General features: G+C 33.2%; 1 protein-coding gene across 3 annotated transcripts in view; it reads right to left on the reverse strand.

Moving 5' to 3' along the window:
- CSMD3 (CUB and Sushi multiple domains 3) overlaps positions 1-27,756 on the reverse strand; it is a 579,207-nt gene that overhangs the window by 429,501 nt on the left and 121,950 nt on the right. For all 3 annotated transcript variants that reach the window (XM_041470732.1, XM_041470731.1, XM_041470730.1), the window contains exon 4: positions 3,240-3,434. In XM_041470732.1, the coding sequence (XP_041326666.1) occupies positions 3,240-3,434 (195 nt within the window). The remainder of the gene's footprint in view (positions 1-3,239; positions 3,435-27,756) is intronic.

Raw genomic sequence — 27,756 nt, forward strand, 5'->3', positions numbered from 1 at the left:
GCTGCTTCTCCATGAGATGGCATGGTAGATATAGAATCCCTCACAAGAGCCGGTACCTGTGACTTGGAGGCTGCTCCAAGCTGCCTGGAGAAAGCCCCGTCCTCCTCCTTCACCCGAGCAGGCAGACAGTGGTAAGCACCCACAGTAGCATGACCTTTACTAATCTGCTCTTTGATCTGAGCCCATAAACTCTCAACTCATTGTCCACCCCAAGGCAGATGTCAGTACATTTCAAGTGTTGTTTCATAGAGAGAGCAACTCCACCATGTAGTTGATCAGAAAAAATAAATACAATTTAGCTTTTTTATAATTAGGTGGGGTTTTTTTTCCACTTCTAATAAATCTAATACAGTAACAATATTTTAATGAATACCAAAACATGCAGGTGAAAATCTTTGTGCATTCAAACAATGTTCAGTTAAAAAGAAGTTATGAAATAAAGCAATCATTAAATATGTCTGCTGAGTTTTCAATAAAATCCTATGGAGACAAGTAAAGGAATAAGAACCTATTTGAGGAATAACTCTTTTCTTCATGAATAAAATTTGGCCCAAAAATATGTATCTTTAAAAAATGCAAATATTGGTATAATTTAACAACTCAGAAATTAAAACATTTAGTAGAGTGTCCTGTATATATACTTGTGGCATTACAAAACACTGTTTTCAATGAAATTCCTCATTTTGAAACATCAATCCATAATAATCACAATGCTAAAACATAAGCATGACCTCTTCCTCATCTCTTCATTTAAAATGAAGGCAATATAAGAGGAAACGTCTAAAATAATAATTTTAAAAAAGCCTCAAATTTATTTGTTCTGAAGTACAAGAGGCAGATGAGAATGATATTTACACACAGCTGGTCTACAGACATCTGTGATCTTATGTCTGCTGATTTCTAAGTGTGCCTCAAATCCAATTTTTTTCCTGAAATGTTAAAACAAGCAATGTTAAAACAAACAACCCTCAAATTAATACTGAACAAAATATACTTTTGTTCTGTTCTTAGGGTTTTTCTTGCTTGTGTTAGAATCCTCTGTGTTAGATGTAATGGCCATTGGTAGGGAACAATAAGACATTTATCACAGGAAATCTTTAAGGATGAGTGTTTAATCAGTCTCCATGGCAAACAATGAGAAAGAGATAAGAAGCTCATTAGTCCGTAATCATCTTTAGCAACATTTTGCAGAATTCTGCATTGGATAATTGTATTAGGCAAAATTAGGAGAGATTCATTTGAATGGAATCACAAGAGTCCATTTTATATGTAAAGTTAGATGTTTCTGATATAAAACATTGAGTCACAGGAAGAACTCTTGGAAATAATTGGTTATTTTTCTTTTATTGGACATGGCAAAAAATACGTCAACAGCAATTTGCGCATTGAAGCATTAAGCCATAATGTTAAGACTTAAATCAAGAATCTGCCACATTCTAAGGTTATGTTTCAGTAATTTGTAACCACAACTATTAAAATATGTACCTTGGTTTCTTGCTGTTTTTGTTGTTTTTTTTTTTAATTTTTGTTCATCAAACTTTTACCATTTAAATTCCTCTCTGCTATTGATTAAAGAATTGTCTTCTCAAAAAAAAAAAAAGTTTTCCTTCTGCACGAGTTTCTGCAGTGAATCAAACTGTTGTCTTAATCTTCATTCACGTACATGGAAAAGTTTGAGTCCTTCAGTCTCTAGACAAAATGACAGTTTTGAAACCAAACAGAACTTGTTTCCTCTTTTTCTGAATCCTTTCCAATTTGTTAGCTTTATTTTGCCTTAAGAAATGACAGTGTGCACTAATTATGAGTTTTAAAAAATTATTTTCATATTCTCATGTAGTAGTCTTCTTCTTATAAACTGGTAATGTCTAATCACAAGGCTACTTCGGGAGTTTGTCATATGAGTTCAAAGTTACACAGTGAATTTTCATCTCCCCTTGGAGCAAAACCAAAATATATACAAATATCTCCTGAAAAATGCAATGTCAGAAAGAAGAATTTGTAACTCATTCAGGAATACAATTTTTTATGCCATTCATGTCAAAACTGGCAGATTGAGAATTTGAGCAATGCAGTCCATTAGATTTTGATTTCGTTACAAATGGAAGTTTTTGCAAATTAACATATTCTCATCATATCTTTTGTATTCTCATCTCCAGAAACAAAATTTGGATATATGCCTTGTTTTTATATCTCCTTCATTATTAGCTAGCAATTTTCTGGGAAGTAGGAGTGGAAGATTCAGAAGTTATAAATATTTTTGCTGGAAAATAGTATTATTAAGTATAAGTTTGTATTTTTTTCAAGATCATCAATAAACATATTAAATAGCTGTAATCCAGGAGCAGAAAATGAAAGTATGGTATTTTCAATGACACACTTTTCTCATATATAATTAATTTATTTCAATGCTGGTTAACCATGTTTTAACCAATCTGTATTTATTCAAATGGTAAACTCAGCTGGAATGTTTTTGTAGCTTCTGCAAGACTTCATCAATATTTTAGACAAATATAAAGGTTGCATTTTGTAAAATTAACCTGTGAATCTAGAAACTGATCCCAAAGTTACCTGACATATTGTCTTTTGTTGTGTATAGCAGTGATAGTGCCTTCATTTTATCAGCATAACCTCCTTTTGCTGCTCTGCAAACATTATTCATCTTTAACAATATTTCTCTCGGAAAATAAGATTTACCCGTAATACAGGCTTCCCTACTACTGCTAGATTTCTAATAAGAGCAAGGGAAAAGGATTTGACCTACAATATTTGTTAGAATAAAGGGACATCCTATATAGAGATCTTAAGATAATCAAACCTGACTGACAATGAGGTAAGACCCTGTAACTCAATTGTTTCGCCAGTTTCATATTTTTGTTAGATCCATAGCCAAGTTACTACTAGACAGAAAGTCAGTTCTTAGAAAGCACTAGCAGATACCAAATCTATATTCCCATAGTTGCAAGTACGTTGTACACAGACATTTATATTCTACTTATTACTAGGTTTCTAGTTCTTATTACATAACACATATTTTAAAATAAATAACTATAATTTTAGTAGAATATTGACCTAAAAATTAGTAGGTATGTATGCTGAGATACATCATATATGTGAGCAAGAGATCAAAATATTCAAAAGAGGTGTTCTTTAATAATAGTCTAAAACTAAATAATAGAGAGGTTAAAATTTGTTAATACTAATGTATATATTCAAGAGCATTACTGTAGGATTTGTCTTACCTCTACAGATAGGAACAGGGAAATCCCATGATGCTGTATTGACAGAGCTGGCTATGCAAGTAAGCTGTGGGTGTCCATCCAAAATATATCCAGTTACACAGCTGTATCGGATTTTGTCACCAACATCAAATCTTTGACCATACAAAATACCCTTGGGTGGAACTCCTGGGTTGCCACAGGAACTACTCTGTAATTCTGGAAAAGATACGTATTTATGACTTAAAATATTTTTAGACTTAAAATATTGTTATAAATAAATATTTCATTTTGCTTAAGAATATAGAACACAAATTAAGGCATCTTTGGACAGATAGTGTTTTCATAGATATCATGCAACTCTCAACACTGAAAATCCATTGCTGACTTAGTGTATTTAACATTTGCTTAAGTACCCACATATCCAAAGGCACATGAACATAAGCATGAGGTTTTCCTTAAGCTCCAGCTCCTTTCCCTTTTTCCTATTTCCTTAAGCTCTGATATATTAATGTAATTTTTAAATTGATACAAAAGAATTATTTCTTTTATATCAATTACATATAAATATCATACAAATACATATAATTACATACAAACAGGAAACAAAGCAGCTTGGTATATTTCTGACTTTCAAGTTATAAAAATGCAAAACAATAAACAAAATTGTAATACAAACATGAAAGAACATCAGATTCAAATGGAACAAAATTTGGAAGAAAAATAAAATTAATCAAGACAAAAGAAAATTTTAACAAGCATAAGCCTGAGCATGATCAGGAATCTGTTTAATGATTTAACAGATTTTAGATAATGAGGAAAATGGATGAGATACTGTGGGTAACTGATTTCTGAGCAAAGAATTAATTAATTTAATCATGTGAAATACCACAGGTGTGGTAACTTCTATAATACAGAGCTTTAAACCACTGAGAATCCAAAATGACTCATGGCCACTCTTAGTCTGATCTCTGAGGCCATTAATGAGAGTTCAGTTTCAGTAGCTGATACTCTTTTGACTGCATACCCTTTTGGCTGGTGTTTCAGCATCATAAATAGCTTGATTACAACATTTTCAGTCATTTACTACCAATGTCCTTCTGTTAAATGGACATAGATTTTTTTGCAAGTGTGAACAAAAGATATTTCATAATCTCATCCTGAGCTCTTCAAGGTTTGTGCCAAGTATACTTACCAGCCTAATGCTAATGGGAAAGAGGCAAATCAGGTAAACCTGTATTTGGATTCATACCAAATTCCCCTAATTTAAAAAGGAAAATGATGGAAGAAGAGAGGGATATGCATGCATTGTTTTAATTTCTTTTCCTGAACTCCATGCGACTAAAACATTCTTCAGTAGCCCTGATTTGCTCATGAGTATGTGCACAACATATTTGAATATCTAAGGTGTTATAGGTTTCAATTAAAGAAAAAAGATATATAAATGCTCATTAAAACAATCAGTATGTCTCCCAACATTCATTACATTCTCAGACTTCAATGCCCAGAACTACCAAGAACTAGGAAATCCTACTAGATTTGTGAAACCAGCCATGAAACAAAACTATGTAAGTTATTAAAACGCAGAATCCACTATAATCATAAATACATTTTGTACATGTCCATACATATATAAACACTATATATAAAATATATGCTAACAATGAGTTAATTTGCAAGATTTTATTTACCAGTCGTGTTCTGATGTGAATATGTTAAATATGCATATTAGCTGCTAATGTCATTGCTGCTATTTTCTGCTTTCTCTTACATAATAAACTGTGGGTTTGGATTTGACTTTCATTACCTTGCACAATGACACAACACAGAAGTAAGAAAGTAGCCTATCTCACCTTAGGTACTTCAAAGCTCACCTAAAGAACTCATATTCTTATCTCTTTTACTCTTTTACTGAATTGTTCTGTGCTGAAACAACACTCCCCTGCCCTCAAATCTGCTTGCAAGCTCTACAAAAAAATTCAATACTACAGCATCTCCTGCATATTTGCCCGAAAGAATTTCTTTTAAATCCTCTAACAGTTTTCAAGGCTATTCAATTTGTTATTTATCATCACAGCATGTCAAAATGAAGGTAAGAATATCATCTTGTGGATTTTAGTTATCATATGAATCAAATTATATTAACTTGAAAACTTGACCTGTACACAGTGTTTTCATTTTCAACTTCTCCCAGAATAAGTTTTTCAGAAGCCTGTATCACTTAGGGCTTTGTAAAAAGGTCACAGAAAGATTCCCTGTCCTTTGAAATAAAATATATAAAGATTAGCAATGTCACTACCTAAAATTGCTTCCTTTACTTTTACTGCTGTCTCACCAAGAGTTACCCACAGAAGGCAATTTATTCTTGTGAAATTACATTATATTTTAAAGCACTAATTAAAAATCACCCTCCTTCTAAAATAAAACTAATTTTCCAGTTGCAATACTATATGACTCATCTAAAAGGAATTATTGGCATTTTTCATTAACTTTTTAACTTTATGATAAAGTGGCCTGGGAGTATGTTACTACTTCTAACCCTTCAAGCTATTTTGTTCCTGATTCTAGATAAGAAAGTAGAAAAAATAAATCATACACTCTTAAGTACATTAATTTATTCTGTGAGTATTTTCGTTTTGAACATTTACAAGTGCCTTTTCTGGGGACGAGAGTGAGATAATTTACTGAGTGAGTGCATTTGTGTTCTTAGGTAGTATCTATTTTCAAACTGAATGTGACACTGCACTACCAACTCCCTGACATTTAAAGCCACGGATTGTTACCCTAAGATTGTCATCTGTCAGGAACATAGGAATTGCCAAACTAGATTGTAATTTTTATTCAGCTCTGCACAGATTTTTGACTTCAGCGACATTTTGATAATCACTAATGATATGAAGGGTGGAAAAGCATTTCCTTTTAAATTTGCCATCTTGCAGTTTGGCTGAACTTCTCCTTGTTCATGTGGTCTGAAAATAAGCATAATTGATTTTTTTACACCTTCCTACTTTTTTTCATTTTTGTGTATTATTTCTCTTCTCCTTTTCAAAGCATGCTGCCCCAGTTGTTTCAATCTCTCTTGAAGTAGGAATTTTCTTTGTCCTAGATTTAATTTTGTAAACAAGGTATGTATGAACATATTTGTCCTCTTTTTTTTTTTTACATAATATTAAAACATGAAGCTTAAAATATCCTTCAACACTCTTCGATAAGTTTCTGTTGAATTAATTCTTATTAATGCCACTGTAAATTCTGTTGAAAAGCTGTGGGTAAAATGTGTCTGGGAGAGTTCTGCTTAGCAGGAGTGGACCCCCTCCCTTAAAGACTTTAATTAGCAGAAATTCAGCCCCTTATAGATACCAATTAATAAGATATTCAAATTAAATAACATTAAATATAATTTATTTCTGAATTTTTTTTTTTTCAAAAAGCAAGGCTAGCAGAAATTTAGACTCTCTTTGTCAGCCTTCAATCAGAGGGAAACAAATCAGAACCAGATATGGAAATTTCAAATTAACTTGCTTTTTATTCAGATTTTCAGTCAGGAATGTTTGTGGTATTTTCTGTTATGACATTTATGAAATCAAGAGCAGCATTATCCTCCCAAAAATGTTTAACATGAAGTTTATAATCAATGTCTAAATATACAAAACAAGTATTTTCACATATTCTAGTAATAAAGGCATTTGTCACAGCACTGCATTCTATTAAGCTTAATAATGAATACTAATGTCCTTCACACACTATTTTATTATAACAGTTGGAATATAAATTTTTCTTTTTTTAAAGGGTTGATCCATTTATTTTCATTGTTTTTGTTGCAGTTGTTTCAAATCATTGTGATCCCATTTTTCCCAAAATAAAATGAGAAATACCGTCAACATGTACTTCTTCATGAGTACTCACTTATTTAAAGATGTATGTAATATCCCAATACAGGCTAATACTTGTTTCATGCAGTACTTTTGAAATTAAATGCTCCTGGTATCCCTACACTCCCAGTTTGATATCTCCCCTATGGGAGTGATATCAGTCCTAAATTGTTCACTTGTGTCTACTATCCCAAACAGTAACTCCTCTGCCATGCAAACATCAGCATGAACCTGTTATTCTAGGGAACACTCCAGCTGTCATTTGGGACAGGATGTGGGGGCGTATTGGAAACACTAGAATAGATTTGTACATGGATATCCCTTGGAAATACGTACTTTGGCTTACTGACAAGCAAGAATAATTTGGTATTGAATATTCAAAGCTGATTTCAGAAGTGCTGTATGTAGTACGTGTGTGGATATAGGGAGAGCTATGCATTCTAAAGATCCCAAATGCTATGACAGGTGCTGTCTTCATAAAAATAAGAAGTAGCCTGAAATTACCTTGTCCAAAATTTCATCTATATTGGGTCTTATAATAGTGTATTTTAGTTGACCATTGTTTTCCAAAGATTTTGTGAATTAAAAAAAATAAATTAGATACATAGCTTTTAACTTATAATATCTTGCCTATTTTGCTTACTTTCTATTCTGTCCTCATTCACATTGCTCTGAATACATGAGTAAGCATGGCCTAGACTCAAATATTGTAGGGACTAGAAGAATTAACTGATGAGTATAGGAATACTGTTGTCTTTCTACACACATATTGAATGTACATATACATGCATGTTTCACTTGAGATTACAGAGTGAGGGAAACTACAAGAAAAATTTGGAGTAGCGAATGTAAGAGCAGTGAAGGAAAAAAATGAAAAGCTTAATATTAAAATGTCAATTTAACTGCACAAAAATGTAACATTCAGAGTGTAAAGACACATTGTAAATGAATGCTGTGAAAAAATCTATCAAAACCAGCACAGATACATTTAAACAGTTATTGAATTTTAAAAATTCCCTCCCCCAAAATCCAGGTTTTTCCTTTGTAGAAGTTCAACAATAAAAATCATTATCCCTTCATTCCAACAAATCTGTCACCTTAAGATGCAAGTGCAGAATGAAGAGTCACTATTCTGAAATTCACTTTTGCTTACAACAGTGACAGGAACTGTTTGTCTAACAATCTAAACTTCTCTGAAATTCTTATTTTAATTTCTGCATTTTCTGTGGATCAGTCAAAACAGACTGTCATATTTTGGTGTCTAACTATAAATAGCCAAGCAAGAGAAACGGTGAGGTTTTGGGGTTTTTTCTTCCCCAAAGGAAAATAACTTTTTTTTTTTTTATTTTCCTGTTCTAATTGCTCTTTTTTGATTAATATATCTGCAGTAGTAACCTCACTGAGGGTCTCTACCATTCACTAAAGATAATACAGCTAACTACATTGCAGTTTCCTACCTATTTTTTTAATGAATTACATAGTTTTGCCTTTTTCTTCCCTTTGAGATTATTTTCATGTCAAAAAAATGACAGAGGATGGACCCTGTTATGAGGGAAATTTCAATGTAGATTTTTTTATACTGAATTTGGTTTTGTTTCTACGTACATTGAAACAATCACTGGATTTGTCTTCCTTGTCAGTAAGACAAGAATGTTTCTATTTATAGCATAAAGTCATATGCTATTTTAGTAGGGACAAAATTGTTTCAGCATTAAGTTAGAACTGCGTTAACATAATTCTTCCACAAGCAAGGGAACAGTGAGAAGAAGTACAGAAAAAAACCTCCAGGATTTGTGATGGAAACAAGGGATAATTACAATACTGTAGTCACATTAATATGGTGAGCATGAAAAATGTTCAGGGTTTGCAATATATTCCCTTTACATGCAATGCAGTGTTCAGGTATCTGCTTAAATCAGCTGCAGATGCAGAACAGCACTAGAGCTGAAGGACTGTGAAAAAAAAAAAAATGGCAGTCACTAATTTAACCACAGGGCAGCATAACCTGGGACCAAGTGAAACCAACAGAAAGATGACTACATGCTTCAGTAGATAGTTAATCTGATGCTTCCCCATCAGACATATTCTGAAATGCTGCCTGAAGGGAATGACAAGCAGGAAAATACCAGATAGCAAAGCTCTACAGTACACAGCACCAGCCACGCTTACTTGCCTCTACCAAAGTCCACTTGAATGGAGCTCTAGCTGCAGTAAATTCCTGCACAGCTGCTGAGGGCACCAATTTAATCCTGGGCATGGCTGGAAGGTAGATGCACATAGTGCATGGACTGAGGAAGACCATTGGAAACAACATGAAGTTTTGGCCTGGATGTAGAGTATCAGTGCAAGTAGCACAGAGATTGCTGCATCCACTCTGTTATGAAACTATTCAACCAAATCAGTATAACCTGAGTCCTGAGATACTGTATCTGCCACATGTGGTGGCTGCTCTGCTTCTCAGGTGGATGAAGTCCAGACAGATGCACCCTGCCTACCATGCAAAGGCTGTGTAGATATGCCTATGTATGTGTCAAAATGGGATTGTTTTATTTAGACTGCAGTGTTTTCTGAGTACTTTTTGTAATATGGCTGTATTCTGGAGGCAGTTGGGAAGAGGCTGTTGAAATTACCAAGAAAAGATTATTTCAGAGCCCAGGACAACCTAAAGTAAAAATACTCCTAAAATTTATACTTTATTGATAATCCTTCTGCAATATATATTTCTTACTAGGTCTTTTGCAGTTCTTTAAAATAATTTAATTTTTAATTTCTGAAATATTATGGCAACAACTATCTCACTATATTATCTCTTTTCATTCCACCTTAGCTTCAATGCCTCATCTGATATTACCTTGTGTTAGGTAATATAAATGTTGCATTGTTACCCACTAGCTGTACTTACCTGGAGAATTTAGAGTAACCAAATATGTAAAAAGCTAACAAATTTAGAAAAAAACAGTTTAGTCACTGAAGGAGGATGTCCTAGCACATACAAGTTGTGTGGTAATATATAGGCAGCATTTCCACATAAATTTTACAAACAATAGTAGATACATTTGTCAAACAAATGTTATGAATTTTATATATTTGATGTACTAACATATCTAATTTCCTACTGAAATTAGGGTTCCATTTTTTGTTCCCAGGTGTAACAAAAATACTGGAAGATGCATAGTTTTTATATTCAACATTATAGAATTTCTGAAATTGGAGAACAGGATAAAATAGCACATTTAATGTAAAAGTACTGGGACCTCTAAAGAAAAAAAAAAAAAGGAAGAAATGGAAGTTTCAGTGAGCACTGATTTATATTTAATGCATTGACTCTTCAGCGGTTACAAAGGATAATCTGAAAGATTTATATTTTAAATTATTGTAAATAAGAGACTGGCTAACCTTAAAAAGAATGTAACTTCTCTTCAACCTTTCTGTTTGCCAAGCTCATCTAAACTGACCAGTGTGTAGTCTGAGGGTACAACCACATGGCTAATCAATCATGCTTCATGTCTGACTTATTAGCCAATGCTTCTGTGATACAGTCTTTCTTCACAAATTGTGTCCTAACATGAAGGCAGAACTCATGGTATGTTGAACTTTTCAGCTTGTTTTAAAAAAAGAAAGAAATGAAAAAAAAAAAAAGATAAAGTTATTTCTACTACTGTGAATCACTCCATTTACAAGTGGAAGTTAAAGCATAAGATGTGGATATGGGATGTCATAGACATGTTGTTGGACAGTGACATAAAAGGGCACAAAGAAAACCAGTTTTCTCCTGAAAGGAACTTTGACACATGAGAACTGGGCACTAGATGGCATCTGAAACATTCAGAGCTATTGTATGATCTGGCAGAGTAACAAGTGTTTCCTTTTGTATATATATCAGAGGTAAGAATACTTCAATTTCTCATATCAATTCCATATGCTTTGTATGTATCAGTTGTTGTTTTTGTGTAAAATTACTATTAGGAGACACTGTAGTGCGCTATTAGAAGTTCCAGTGTTTGGGGCAATTGGATCAATTCATTGACTACCTGCTTCTTTTACTCAAAGGCCATATTGTCTCTTACAGTGAAATTTCAGTCTGGCTTCCACCATTACTTTTGGTATGAAAAACCTGTGACAACATTGGTTACAGGAGACATATTAACAAATTTAGACCTACATTCCTGTGTTTATGTTCTAAATGCTTCTGGTTTAGAACAAGAAGAATAAAATTTGAGAAAAGAAAGATGGCCTTAGTTCTGTAATTTTATTTTCATTTAGAAAGTCCTATGGTTTAGAGTTTTCCTTTAGAAGATTAAATCATTGTTCTCTCCAAAATCTGTATCAGAGTTGTTTTTGCAATACACCATTTCTTGATAGAATTAATGCCCTTATTGTATTTGATGGCAAAGGGTCATAATCAGCTTTCTGCTATGTCAGAAGGACATTACCCAACTCTTCAGTGGTCTTTTTTAAATTCCATAATGCATCTCAGCTGGTGGGTTCAGAATTTTGCTCAGTAGGTAGGATACATAGTAGTTGGGCAATGCCTTTGTTAAGCCAATACTAAATAAATTTTCTGAATGTTCTTTTTTTTACAACAAGTCTTTTCTTCAGAAGACATAAACTCTTTATCCTTTTATGTCTCAAGGTCTCAGAACATCAACTGAGATTTAAAACCTTTACTCTAAGCTTCCATTTAAAGTATTTTTGTGAATGCTTCATGGTGCACCAGTATATCTTTCAGGATTTATATGGCTGTCATATTTTATTCAGGTAAACATGTTTTATTGCATTATATATCTGTTATTATTATTTATTCGTACTCTGAAGAATGTAAATTTGTGGTAGAGAAATTGTGAGCTCATTTTTTTTTCATTCTAAAATACAGCGTCTTACTGTTCATCAAATTATTTTTTATCAAAATACTGAAATAAAATCTCCACTCTAGATTAGGGTGGAAGTTTAATCTCATTTACTTACATCAGACTGCATCAAAGATCGTGCATTCAGAATATAGCTGAAAACAGTGTTGATACATTCATCAAGAGAAAATTCATGGTTAAAAGTGTACAACTAATAATAGTAAAGCTCCTTTATTTTTGATCATTTTTTAAGTGCTTATGATGCAACTCAGAAATACATCCAAAATCTGGCATAATAAAGTGCTATTCTCAGAGTAATTTTTCTAACACAATCATACATTCAAATTCTAAAGCAGAAGGCTACCTAATGAAGTCCTGTTTACTAGACAAGGTCTTTCTGGTTAATGCTCATCTCAGGTGTAATATGAATTTTTCATTAAACATGTCCAGATGAGAGAACATTTAAAATACTAGATCAAGGATATTTGCATTATTATCCTTTTAATGGTACTTGCCCTGATAATTTTACAGGACTAAAATGCATTATGCCTTATTGACTCCTTTTCATAAGGTGAAATAATAGAACATTACTGATCTTGTCCAAATCATTTACATGATGATTACTTAACCAATACAAATGGTGTGATCAAATTCATGGACAGCAATGTGAATAAACATCTGCCACAGACCACTCATCAAGACCAACCACAAAACCTTTGAATAACTTATATTCCGTAAAAATTTTGTTTTATGAATCAGTGCTGAGATGTGCACCCACAATACTGTACCTTCCAAAAGTCATCTTTCCCCATGGGAGAAAAGGCACATTATACTGCAAACATGAAAAATTTAAGTCTGCTTTTCCTACCTATTCCAAATTTCCTTTTCACTTATATTAAGAATATCCAGATGTCCTTCACTCGAGAAGCAATCAAGTCTAATTGTTATTTTATTTCAGCATTATGCTATCATTTTCCTGTTGCAAGAGTTAACATTAGTATCACAGAATCAGAGACTGATTGGTCTGGACCTTAAAGATCATCAACTTCCAACACCCCTAACAAGGGGAGGGACACCTTCCAGTAGACCAGGTTGCTCAAAACCCCATCCAACCTGGCTGTGAGCTCTGCCAAGACTGGGTCATCCATAACTTCTCTGGGTAACCTGCTCCAGTGTCTCACCACCCTCACAGTAAAGAATTTCTTCCTCATGTTGGTGTTCAGCATCCCATTATCACCTTCGTTGCATGGGCTTAGAGAACAGTTCTTAGAGAACATCTCTCGAGTCTCAAAATTTGTGTGCTTTGCCTTATGCTGGAGGCAAGTTCCCAAGTTCCCTGGAACATTTGGAAAAACATTTTCAGGATTCTGGAGCATGGGAGAGTGAAAGTGGTGTATTGTTTGATGAAACATGATTTTGTTATGCAGGAATGATTTCAAATGTCTGAAGAAAGAAAGGACTTTCAAGCTGATTGATGTACCAACATTTTTCCATAAGCAAGTATCACCTGGCATTGCGGGCACTGATTTATATAAGCTATACTTTGTGGATCTCAAGGAAAAGTGGTTAATGCAGACTTTTTTCTCTTTTTAATAGTAAAAAAGTAAATAAAATATCACTATGAACGATTCAGGACACTATTGATTCTGGGCTGTGGATTATTATGGATATCATTTTTTTCCCCCAGACATTTTAATATCAAAAGAGCTATCTGCATTTTCTAGTCTGAGTCTTGTAGGATCACAGATCAAACAACTTGCTTTGCTTTTCCTTCTTTAAAATAACTGGTTTGAGGCACAAGTAATAAAAGGCATTTAATCTTATTTTATAGATGTAATCATGGAGAGCAACAGCCAAGTAATTAATGTGATGTAAACATGTAAACTTTCTTTCTTCAAAGTCTCCTTTTGTAAATAATATAAGCTAGAATTAACATAGAGAGCCTTCATATTGGCAACCAGAATTAGAACTGCTTTTATTCCTATCCCTTCATGTTACCTTCTGTGGGTCATTCTCTCTTAACTAATTTGTTATTGGATTGAGTAGAAGTGGGCATAACTTGAGAGGAAAGAAAGGATTATCATTAAAATAACTCAAGATTTGCATTAACTTCTCACTGAACATCTGTGTACGCCACCATTTCTCTGGCTATCTCTATATGACAGGTTTATACTGAAACAGCTGTGACAGTCATGTCTCTGAACTTACTGATATTTCTGTATTGAAAAATGGCTTGAACAATGCCCTGTCAGCTTCTACTTTTAAATACTTTCAATACTCTCTGATTTTATTGAGTAAAAGAAAAATGTTCTAGGAAAAGCCTGCTGCAGTACCACACAAATCACTGTTTGACAGAGCTTATGAAGTGTTCGTTGTGGTGCTAACTCACTGAAAGATCATATATCTTACAGAGATCTTTGCAAAACTTCTTTAAGAGTGACAGATTGGTGTGTTAGAAGAGCTAAACAGCGTCAAAGAAATATATGTTATACAAGTAGGCTGTTAACACAGTGTGAAATGGTAAGGAATACGCAGAAATCTATCCTCTGGTCGATATCTGACACGCTCAATCACATGATACGGAGTTCTACATTAATGTGTAAAGAGCAAAAAATTGCCAGAGTCAATTGACAGACAAATATCCCCTATTTTCAGGTTAATTTTCTATTTTTTTAAGACACACTACCAAACTGATGAACATTTCAGGGTTTTCCTCCTTTTTCCCCTGCAAAATAAAGGTGGATGGGAAAAATTAGGAGAAAACCCCATTTTTAGATTTTTTCTCAACAAGTTTAGAAAGATGTGTTTTCATTCAGGAATAAAAAAAAAAAAAAATAAAAAACCAAAACATTTCATTAGACACATTTGTAAAAATTGAAGCACTTTTGCAATTAACATTGACTTGGTCGTCAGATGTTACCTGAATTGATGTATTGGCCTAATGTAAACTATAAGGAAAATTAAAAAGAATTAAAATATATATATATATTCAGTCAGGTGCAAGGAAGTTTACAGATGTCCAGACTTATTATTTGTGTCTCAGCACCCTGAATGATCAGTCCAACATTCTGCTGTAATAAGTTTTGCTGTAATAAGTTTGCTATTTGAGGATAGCATCTGGAAATCCTGAAAAATATTTATTCTTTATCAATTAATCATATATTTACTAAAAGACAAATGACACTACATAGACAGGACCACAGTGTTGATGTGATTTCTGTAGTATCTACCTTATTTCAAGGAAAATCAAACATGGCTTCATTATATCTTCTTCCCTCTACATATAGTTTATATTAAGAAAATTTAGTTAATAACTCCTATTATAATAGATCTGTATGTATATATAAGCTGAGACTTTTGATTATACTTTTGTGACTCTCTTTTTTTTTTTTTTCCAGTAGTTTATTCCATTTTAAATCTCTCACTTCTTTAATGTAATGCTCTGCCTTCTCTTACATTAGCAACTTTTGCAAAAAGATACTGGGAATATGCTGAGACATAAGCAAAAACATTTCCTCTCAACTGAATGAGTCTGCGTATTTTTGCTTTCCTATGTTATATTTACAAGAGGATTTAAGTATAAAATCTACAGTTATGGTAGAGCTGACTACTGTTGTAGTCAACAGTGCTGTTTTAAAAAGTAACAATACCAAAATTAATCAGATCTACAAATTGAAGATAAATTTTAGATTAGCATGTCAAATTTATACTGTGATCCCCTCTCATTCACAGTTTTAAGGAGCATTTTTTTAATAAAGTTGAGAAAGCTTCACTGGTAACTTTGGTACATTAGTTCAGTAACATCGAAAATTAAATTGAGAGTAAAGAATAAAAATTCTTATTTGTTTAAATTTTTTCATTTGCTTTTGTGAAATAAATATATTTGGAAGCAAAGTTATTTAATAAAATCAGGAATCACAAACTTTCCTTAGCAGCTATTTCATTGCATTTCTATATTGCTGATATAAGTAATTTTTCAACAAAATCACAATTTATGGGACTATTTAGGTATTAAAACTGTTAAGTTATTTAGCTGTGCTTGAACAAAAGCTTAAATATGTGATTAGATATCAAGCCCCAGTTGAATAAGGACTTACTGTGCTTGATGATGAAAATTATTATGGCTGAATAAAGAAATAAAACGTTTTTATTATTTTCTATTTCTATGTATGTGTATACTGGGCTTGTATTTAGAAATTTATTTAAATTGTAGAGATAATAGAAAATGTCTCAGACATATCTTTTTTCTGAAAATAGATGGGTCAAGTGTTCTTTTGGTTATGCAAAGCCAAACTAGTATAATATCTTTCCTTGGAAAAGTACATTCATCTCTCTGCACTGCTTTCTACTTCAATCTTTACTGAGATCAGTCTGCTCCCAGTGGTATAAAAGGAAAACAATCCCCAGAACACCTCAAGAGTTTGACTGCAACATCAAATTTTCTTGTTTGCTCTTCCAAAATCAGCGCTGTTTTCAGCATTGTAGTCCTTTGGCTCATAGCCAAAACTCAAGCTCCAAGGATCAGCATTGTCCAGAAATGCCAGATATTGTTTATAGCTACAACTATTTTCAATTTGTACATGTCAGAGCATCACACAACACTGAAGTGTCCTTTTTCACCACAACATTGGAATAGAGGGTAATTTTTTTTTTTTTTTTTACAAGGGTTTAGAAACAGATATCAAGGCAATCTCAAATGCATATCAATCCATGTATTGAACTCAAGAAATCTAAATACATCACCTCACTTCCTGGTGAAATTCTTTGCTAAATGCCATCTATTTCTGATCAAAAATGGATCCATTCTGTATGTTTTAGTCCTAACTAATACCAGATCCATTTGAATGACCTATTGATAATTACTAATCTTCACTTGACAATGCAATTAATATCTTTTTCAAATTTATACACAGTAAAATTCTTTATTTCAGGGCATCCTGATTGCTTCCATTTAGAAGAAATAGTGTTTTCATTTAAATATCTCCCCACCCTTAAGAACTATGTATCTAGTATGTGGAATATATAAGACATGCTTCACAACACAAGATTTCCTTTCGAACATGAACCATCTAGAATTTTCTTTTGAAAAGATAACCTCTGTAAGAAGAACAATAAAACCCCCACTAATTTATAAAGTAAATCCATGTGTCTATATGTTCATATCAGCTCTTTCTGATATTATTCTTTTTGGTTATCTGTTTTCTGTGTCAAAACCACACTGGCCTCAGGTCATTTTAGAGGATTTTAAATCATCTGAGTCAATAGTTTTCAAGACATATAGTAGAAGATGGTGGCACAATTACCAGAATATCTAGAAGGCTCACATAGTGGATTTTTTTCTAAAAGACCTTTCATATTTTAGTTGCTCAAGAATGATGCTGTTTATTTAATGATTAGTTAAGATCTGTAGTGCTAATCATACTATAAGTAGATAACAGACATTACCCATGTGCTTTTGAAACTCTGCAATAAAATCCAGTGATTTTATAGCTGGAAGCCAAAATTGCTGGAAGGAAACTGAAATTTGTATTCAGTTATAAATGTTAGACATTAGGCATGAATTTCATCATTTTCAAAGAAAAAATATATGAAAGGTGAAATTATTTTAAGATATGTGAAGCACAAAGAGGTTGTGATTGCTGGAAAAAAATGTACTTTAAAAAAAATCTGTCAAAAGAAGCTTATTATTTCATCCCTTCTTATTATGCTGATCATCTTCCAGTTTTTGTGAGAGCAAGGAGTTTCTTCAGCTGCATCCTCCTTCAAGCCAAAAGTACCTCCTAACATTTAGAACAGGCATAGGTCTTGCAGGTCTCATGTATCCTTGGTATCAGCAGAAGAATCCTTGGGATCAGAGGAGACGAAGGGCCCTCATCTCACTCTCAGTGTTTGGTCTAACTGATCTTGAGGAAGCAGTGAGAAGCCTCTATCATTTAAGTGCAGAAATGTCATTCATAAGGTTTAAAAAGACATAGTCCTTTCTGGTAACTGGCCTTTCCATAACCACAGTCTCTGACAGGTTGCCCAGGCAGTCCCACTGAACTTGGCCTCTACAGTTTTTCTGTGTGATGGCCATATTTAGACTAGGTAATAAGACACACAAAGTTTACCTTGTTAAAGTTTCAAGATCTTCTTGAATGCAGAAACTTACAAAGCATTTAAAGTTTTTCAGACAGGAAGAAAAAACTTCCTCCCAGAAATTAAAATTTGGAAAATAGGAAAAATTCACTTTAAAGTTTAACATTATAAACAACATAAAACATGACACCCATTTATTAAATACATCTACATAGTGATAAGTAATCCACTCTGCAACAGTTCAAAGGAAAGCTCAAGGTTTCTCAAGCTAAATGTTACATATAGAAACTATAAATAACCCGGACACAATTTAAAGAAGAATCACTGTTAAAGTCAGTTCTGAGAGAGCATTCCCTGAAGTTTTGTTGTGTTGTAAACATGGCACACCATGGCAAGTAGATTCACTTAATCATTTAAATATATCATATGAATGAAACATATTCAGATAAGAGCTGTATTGTTAAAGAACTTTATCATTATATGTTTCAGGCATTGATATATTATTACCTCAAACTTTTTCATTGCATTAAATACTTCTTGACCATTTCTTAAAGAGATTACTATTTTGATTGAAGTCACACTGTTTTGAGATGGTTTTAATTTGAATAGTGTTTACCTGGTGAAACTAGTTAGCTTTTAGTTTGCTAAAGGTGCTTTGGTATTTGTATTAATAGTACATTTTCCTAGAATTCAGTTACTTTTTCCTCCATTCAGAGTTTACTTGGGGTTTGGTCTATTTGTGTTTTCACTTCCAACAGTCTTGCTTTCAGCAGTCTTTCCTGGTAAAAAACCTACCGCCTTGTCATTCTGGAAAAGCAATACAATTTCTCTTTTGAAAACACATTATAGCATATGGTTATGCTGTTGGTACTCTTTTGGATTAGGTAATTACCTAAATGATTTTTTATGAAGCTGATAAATGTGGTTTTTTCCTCTCTTGTCTCTTTCCAAAAAATATCTTTACTCAGGGTAATATCTTGAGATCCCAGATAAAACATAGTATTTAAAATGAAGAACATAATCAGGTCATTGTGTCTTGGATTAGAAAACATCTTTCATTTCAAAATAGTTCAGCAGAATTAATTACTCTTACTGTAATTGGCTGGGATAAAGGATTTAATATTGGTATTGGCATGAAGGTATCATGACATTTTTAAAGGTTTCCTTGGAATCTGTATTCTACTACTAGTTTTCTGATTATAACACTAATTTAACCCATAATTTAGTGCTATCACTAAGGAAAAATTACAGCTGAGGAGAACTATTGCAAATGGGTCTTTGAGCAGCAATCTAGAGAATATAGAGATTTTACATATAAATTGGGAAATACAAAGGCTTTCTGTAGCTCTCTCATTATCATCAGGCCATGCTGTTCATTGCAACTTGCTACCCGTCCTGCTGCACAGACATGAAGCTTCTACAGGTGACAGCAAGAGATTCTGAGGGCACAAAATGGTTGGGTTTTTTTTTTTTAAAGTAGGGACTATTTCAATTTAAAAAATGCACATACTTCCATGTTCCAAGCATAGTAAATAGGATGTAAATTCGAATCAAAACAGAAGAGGGTCTGTTACCGGAGCAGCAGAACTGAAAATTTCTTTATCACTATAACCTTTATGTCTGTCTTCCTGTATTTTGTCTTTGATTTTAATTAGCATTGGGCCTTGTTTTAAACTACCAATTAATTCTACTACACAGAAAGTTGGTAAAGTACTCTCATGGGCAGGAAAGTGACAGTCAGGGTCTAGTTTCTGTGAATGTAGGAGTGAAAGGAATGACAATATACTCTTTACCACAAGAAGCACAGGAAGTTGCTTATATTTTTTGGTATTTTGTGATGCTTTCATGATGAAATATATCTTTGGTAGTGGAGCAATGGTGTCCTGACATGCAAACTTCCTTTTTCTTTCTTTTTTTAGTTTCTGCAATGCCAGAGATTTGCAATATATATTTTAGGATGTTGATTGCTATATGCTTCATAATATTAATATTATTCATAATGTTGAACAGCAAAGCAAAGATCTCATCAATGCGGCCATAAATTTGAAATTATGCAGATGTATTGATTTCAATCTGGGGCAATTGCCCAAGGCATAAGTTAAATTAATATCAACAGCATCACTAACTTGTCAAGTATTTTGCATTTATATCAATTTCAAATTAAACCATATTTAGCTTGATATATTTTATAGACTAAAAGAAACTAGTAGCTTAATATAATATTCAGATATTTCTCTGCAGTTAGCATATAATTTGCCCTCATCCCATTCATTTACCTCTTTATGGTTTTTAGTTCATTTCTTTTTATATGTCTGCCAGAACAGTCATCTCTTGAATGACTTGAGAAATCAGAGTCTAAGGTTAGAACTGACATGTCACGAACATCCTAAAACTTGGGGTTTCTAAACCTCAGATCAACAGATTTAGATATATTTTAAGATACCATCTGGTAGCTTTATACATAACAACACAAATTTTGAATTTAAAGCCCTTATTTATTAAACAATGATGGTTATCTTAACATAATTAATTTACTAGTAGTGGGGATTTGCATGAAATAAAAATTGTTAAGCAGCATTCAATTGATTTGTGATACTATACCAGCAATTGTTTCTTCTCTCATGTTTGATGTATAACATGTGAAACTTTACAGACAAAGCAAAGTTTCCTAATGACCTAGAAGCATATTAATTAACTTAAACCATCAATCAGGAAGCCAAACTACCATACACCTACAATTTTTTTTTTTTTTCTTTTTTAACATGACTCTGTTTTTTAGCTGGACATGTACCTGCTCCCATTTTCCAGTATAAAGATGCAGCTTTCCTAGCTGCTTAAGGACTGTTCCTAAGTCATTAAAGTAATTCATAAAAGCCCTTCATCTTAAGATAAATGATACTTTATTTCATCTCCAAGAGTATGTGCTTTGGAATGATTGTTTTTTCCAATGCTACCAAACTATGATAAATGTGACTATCCCTTTTTCTTGCCATAATTTTGAAATCCTTAACTAATTATTTTTGTAAAGGTTTTGAGAATAAATCCAATGATGATCTAATTGTAAAAAAGTTGCCAAATTCTCTGTTGCTTTATATAGATTTTAGACACCCATCTTTCAAGGCAAAAATCTAAAAAGCTGCATTCCATGTCTTATTTCCATGTCTTATACACTGAAAAAGTGAATAGCAAGGAAAGATAGTTCCCAGATATAGGTATTACCATGGGAATATAAAGAATTTGGTAGCTGGTAAAACCATGAAAAGTAAATTATTTTTATACGTTTGTTGCGTGGGAGGTTGAGGCTACATAAATGTTAGTAAAGAAATAGGTCAGCAACCATTCTCTACCCCTGAGAGCCAGTGGAAAGCCATGGTGAAAATCCTTATGTTCTGGTATTTTCCCAAACTATGACAGCCTCATCCATACATTAAATCCCCTACATCATGCCTTTGAATTGTATCAGGGCATTAGTTTATAGAAATGGAAAAAATGCTAGGGAATAAATATTGTTACAATTAAAAAGCAGAGATGATCACCTACTAGGGTTGATCTAGACCGATTCTATAGAAATTTGGTTTACCACTGTGTATACAACTGCAGTTATTCTGTCAGTGCTGTATAAATGTCTCTCCATCTGCTCTAATCAGGTTCCTTGTTAATTAAAACCATGGAACTATTCTTACAAAGCTCAAGCTGGGATCATTGTTTGATCTTTAACTTTGATGCAGTCGCAAGTGGCAGATGTGATGTGGATGAAGGAAATGCATTCCTTGAGCAAGAGCTCTATGTAGGAGGCTCTGGGAATCACTGTTAATAGCAGTGTTAAGCAGAAGGAAGGCCCCTATAGCAAAAAATTTGAAATTAAATTTCAAGAATAATGGAAATTTTGGGGGGCAAGCACTCCAAATGGAGGGAAGACATACTTGTATTTATTTGTGCTGACACCATTTGGATGGGAAATAAAATCTGTGTGGCAGCAAGACTGCTGCTAGGGCTGGTGAAAGATGCTGGGGGAGGACTTTGCCTTCCTAATGTAGATGAGTACAGAGACTGGATAAATTGCATTTTTGAAGCACACCTCTTTTTCCTCCAACTTAAAAAGAAGCACATGGTGTCTAGGTCATATGTACACCATAGATGCATTAAATTAGATCACATGGTATTTATCTGTTTCATTAGAATCTAATCAGACTATTTATTTTGTATGTATGTATGTTCCACACAACTTTCCAGACAACTGAAATAGAAAAAAAGTATGGAGTTGGGCATTTTTTTCCTCAGATTAAGTAAACATAACATTTTCTGAGTTGGTATTTGTTTTGGGTTTTTTGTTTGGGTTTTTTGTTTGTTTCTTCTTTGTTTGGGTTTTTGTTTGGGTGTTTGTTTGCTTGTTTTTGTTTGAATTAAAACATTACTCTTTCCCAATTATTTATTCAACATATAAATTCCAGATGCTTTGCTGAATTTTAATTTTCTAAAATACATCAACATTTACATCTAGGTCCTCTATTAAAAAAAAAAAAATTACAAAAAGACATTATCAAGAAAGATTTGTACCAATCAAAACTATAAAACTAAAATTTATTTTAATTTTATACCCACTGACATATAAATTCAGAACTTTAAAAGCCTAAAACTATCCAGAATGCTTCCAGAACCAGTTTTATCAGACCAAGAAAGAAAAACAACACAGCTGTTACACAATAAGATTACCCATGACCAAAACCAACTTATTTAAAATAAACAAATTGTTATTTTTTTAACTCCAAGTACCACATCCTTTCAAGTATCACAAAGTATCAGAGACAGGAGAAACACTAAAGAATGCATCAGGTTTGGAAAAAACCCAGAGTGCAGTGAACACTAACACATGCATTTTTTTTGCAGAAGAAGCTTAAACCATTTATAATTATTATCTATGGTTATGGTAACCCAAATAGATCTACTCTAGTTTAAATGTTAAAGAACTTTTAGGTGACATCCCTGCTCAGAGTTTTTATTTCTTTCACTGTGAAAATTTTTTTTTTACACTTCTGGACCTTGACTGTGCCAGCATGACCTGAGTTACAGAGATGACAAGTCACTTGAGGAACATGGCTAACCCTGAAGAACCCTTTAGAAAGACTGGCAAATACAATTCTTTCAGCATAGTCAAAGGTGACCATGCAACAAGAGTCCTCTTTAATTCAAGTTTGTTTCCAAGTCATGATTAATAAAGCTGGTAGTCTGCTCAACAGACAGACACAGCACAACAGGTGAAAAAGCTTGTCCTACTCCATAGTCCTATGCATCAGTCATTATTGTTTTGTGATAGGAGTGCCTAAATGTTGCTTTTGTGTGAAAGCAAAATAAAGTAGAGCTAAAAAAATACAGCAAGAGGATTCAAAAAATAGATTTTCCAGGACAACAGATGATTACAATAGATGCAGATATATATAGTGTAGTTACTTATGAACTGTTCATCTGCATTCCATTTATAATTAGTTGTAAGCAGCATCTTTAAAGAACAGCTAGTCAGCTTAATGAATGGCATTAGTGTTATACCAAGTTGGGTGGCTCATGCTTTATTTCCTGTCACTTATAGAAAAAGAACAGTGATTAGCTCACCTCCAGATATCAATATTGTTAACTACTGTGATTAACGAAGACTAACCCAGCCTCTAAGCAATTCTGTAATAACAGTCCTTAACATAATTTACCTAAATGAGAATATAAAAAGTAAGTCTTGTCCATGTTATTTTGTTCTTTATTCCCACATGTAAAACTTTTAGTTACACATTAAGTTTTTCTGCATGTATTGCAGGTTTTACATTGCTTACAGGTAAAGTCAAAGAAACTCCTCTAGCTACACACATAGCCGAATAGATTAGATACCTTCCACTCAAAATGATTCCATCAGTGAGAATAACTAGTACAGATATACTACAACTTCTACTACTACTAACTACCACAGGTAGTGCAGATAGAATTTTCTGTTTAATCTACAATAAATTAAAAGCAACTGTACTGTGTCCTGTAGAAATAGATAAACAGTCTCTGTCTTCACCAGATACACCTGTTGGAAGTTGACTGCATTTGCCATGCATAAAAATTAATTTTGAACTTCATAATTTTTGACAGAGAGGTCAGAGCTGGATGTCTATAAAGGATATATTTAATGGATACTTTTCCCTCCATTTCTAAGTTAGAGCCTGTTTTGTTCTGTTCTTGGGTCACATCTCACAGTAACCATTTTAGGAATTACACCTTTCATAGGGGCACTGGCACTGTGCCAGTGTCAATCCATGACAATGTATAAACACCACAAGACATGCAGAATCATGACATGAATAGGGAATTCAGAGGCCAAAATAAATACAGGTCTTTGACATAACTACCTTTTAATAAAGCTGGAAAAACCCTTTTGATTTCAGTGCACAAGCAATGAATTTTTAACATATACAAAAGTAGAAATCATTGATTAACTACGAATAAACACCAACAAAATTATGAATATAATAATAAAAGTAATAATGACAACTTCTTTGGAAACATACAAAATGCAATATTTGCCTTGCATATTCTCTGTTTCTGTTATATATAAAGAACAAAAAATTGAAGCTGAATTCAGGAAGAAGCAAGAAATGTGATTTAGCTTGTTTTTCATCCCCTTTCCTGTAAAGAGCTGAATTACATGTAAAATACCTGTTTCTACTTTATATATGTACTTATTATTTTTAACATACATTTGAATAACTCTATTGGTGTGGTTTCTGTGCATCAAAAGTTATACGCTGTGCAAATGTCAGGATAATTAGGCTATAACCAAGCCTTTAATTTACCCATACAATTCACATTGGTGTAATAGGGAACTGTACAAATAAACCAAGGACAAGAAGTTCTGTGGCCCTAATAAAACTGCAAGTTTTTATTAGGGGATATTTTCTTGCTTTTGGCATTCTGTGAAAGCACTGAAGTATTGAATTATAGAAGCAAAGGGTTTTTTCACGATACTGACTGCTGAATGTGCTGACATAATTTTCTGTCCAAAAAAAGTATAATTTGGTCATCTTAACTGCAGTCATTTATTCCAAATTAAATGCTAGATTTTATCTTTGCCTTCAGGTGGACTTTGTGGGAAACTATGCAGGAACCCACAGTCTGAATTTTAATGGTGTGTAGACATAACAAAAAATCCTGCAATCCAGAAGCAGGGCAAACAGAATATAAGCAGCATGTCATGTTTCAGCTTTATCTGACATATCTGTCTACTGAACTATCAAATACCACTTCCCCATCTTGCCTAAGGTTGTACTAATACTGTCCTATCAAAGTGTCCATCTTTGTCACTGACTATCATAAGAATTCCTAGTCACTTCAAAAAGAGGCTCTCCCAGCTATGCATATCCAAAATAAACCACTTAACCAGAAAAGGAGAGATTGCTTTGTACACAGCTATATTTACATTTCTACCTTGCTACGATATTAGGAAGCTTTCATTGATGCATCTCATTTACTACTCCAAGTCCTCCATGGGATGTAAAGCAGACTCTGCCAGTGTTAATGACGGGAAGGGCAGATACAGCTCAAAACCTGCTTTTCACAGAAATAGAAGTTGGGCAAGAACAAACTGGTAAGAGGTGTGACTGTTGTCATTAACTTTACATGCTAGGATTTTTTTTTCATTTTTGTACATATGTCGAATGCAATCTGGAGAAAAAATGGTAATTAAAAAAGAAGTTGGTAAAATGAAGATTTTAAAGACTACTCCTAGGTCACCCTCCTGTCTTTTTTACATGACACTTCTTTTGGTGTTTGTCCTCTTGAGCAAATGCTCCCAGATATCACAGATCATCTGCTATCCACAGTAGATAAGTAGATTATAGAATTAAAAGTACAAGTTTCTTCCCTGGAGCTGAAGGCCTGGAACTCTTGACACCTGAAACTTGAAAGGGCTTGAATGGTTTCTCCTTCACAATTTAAAAAGTATTTTATAAATTTTGCTGCTCTTATTACGTTGCAGGCAGCAGAAATGCTGACGAATAGCATTTTTAATTCAAAGCTTTTTTTCAACAGTTCACAGCAGAGAAGTGACCTAGAATCCTCTAGATTTTTTATGACAGACATGCTGCAGTTATAGACCCTGAAGAGATTATTTTTAGAATATCATTGTTTCTAAAATGAAATCCTACGGTGTCCTGGATCTCTCCTGATCTTTTAAAAACTTGGGATAGGGGTGAGGGTGACTGTATAGATATGGAGTCCTTTTTTTCCCCTAATCTTACCAAATTATAGCCTCAATAGTGAGATTTCCACATGGGCTTTAGTGATTATTTAATTTTCTCAATTTTAACATTTCATTTCCCAACACAGCCAAATGCTATTTGTTCACTTTTGCTTTTCCTTTTTATTCACTAAAATGCAGGAGAGGAGAATTCAATGAAAATAGACAAATATATTAAAGAGAACATATAAAGGGTTAATTGCATTTTGCAAGAATTGAATATAGTAGAACATAGAATGAAGTAAGCATTTCATTTGAAAATGGTGCTTTATTAAAGTTTACTTTCATTAGCTGATTAAAAACTGCTTTAACATTGAAAGCTTAATTGAATACATACAAAGACAATGAAAGAGAAATTTCTATCACCACAGTGAAATTCTGTGAACAAATGGTTATTTTATTTAAACTAAAATGTATAGAAATATGGGTATATTAATTACTTGAATAGAATACTATACTATTGATTAAAAACATCTAAATACTGCATTTATAGCAGAATTAAAATGCAATATTGTTTATGTTCTTCAAATAACTTCATATGATATAGTAGCATTTGGGAGTTTTTTCCCTGGTTTGCAGGATAAAGACATCATAACAGTGTCATGTTCATAACAGAAGTAGGGGAGAAAGTTACAATGCACCGGGTAGAAGTGCTAGCAGTTGTTACCTTGTCTGTAGCACTTTAGCACTTTCAGGATAAAGTTAAGTCCTGAACAGTGAAGAGCACTGATTCAGTCCACACCACGGTGCTGCTGAACCACATTCTCCACAAACATTCCATGAGCCCCTGGACTGGTCTGCAGGAAGAGGCACTAAGGTTGGTTTAGTTTAAAGTTACTTCCAAATTGCAGATAATATCTTACGATGGTTAATTAGACCGTGCCTTTTTTTTTTTTTTTTTTACTTTTCAATAAAATTATATAGAGCTCCTTTTTGCGAAGAATAAAAAAACATCAGGAGAGACATTTATACTGACAAAGAGTTCTTTTGGTGCTCCTTAATAGGCCAGGAACTTTACTGGAAATCTCCACCAGGCCTCCCCCTATTCACAAAACATACCAGTAAGGCTGTATGGGAAATAAGAACAAGTCTACTAACCCAGATCTTTTTTTTCATTATAAGGCCTGGTACTCCACGCAACTTCTGAATCTTGCCTTGCCCTTGCTATGGGAAACCAGGGTATTTAAAGTGGTACTTAGATTTTTGAATGAAGGAAAAATACAATAATATAAATATATAATAGTATAAAACTAGCATTTCAGTAATGTGAATCATACCATACCAATACCTATTGGTTATGGTTCTTTCATACAGGAAAGAACCATAATCAATAGATCATAATACCATGCAACAGAATTAATTTATAAATGCAAATATTTAATTTTATTACTTTATCTTCATCTCTCTCTTACTATGGTTTATCATGGTCATTTTCCTTTGTTAATATAATCCCCAATAGGACCATATTTTTAAATGATTCT

The sequence above is a fragment of the Pyrgilauda ruficollis genome, unplaced genomic scaffold (assembly GCF_017590135.1).
Source record: "Pyrgilauda ruficollis isolate IOZ18807 unplaced genomic scaffold, ASM1759013v1 scaffold25, whole genome shotgun sequence".
In the NCBI taxonomy this organism is placed as follows: domain Eukaryota; kingdom Metazoa; phylum Chordata; class Aves; order Passeriformes; family Passeridae; genus Pyrgilauda; species Pyrgilauda ruficollis.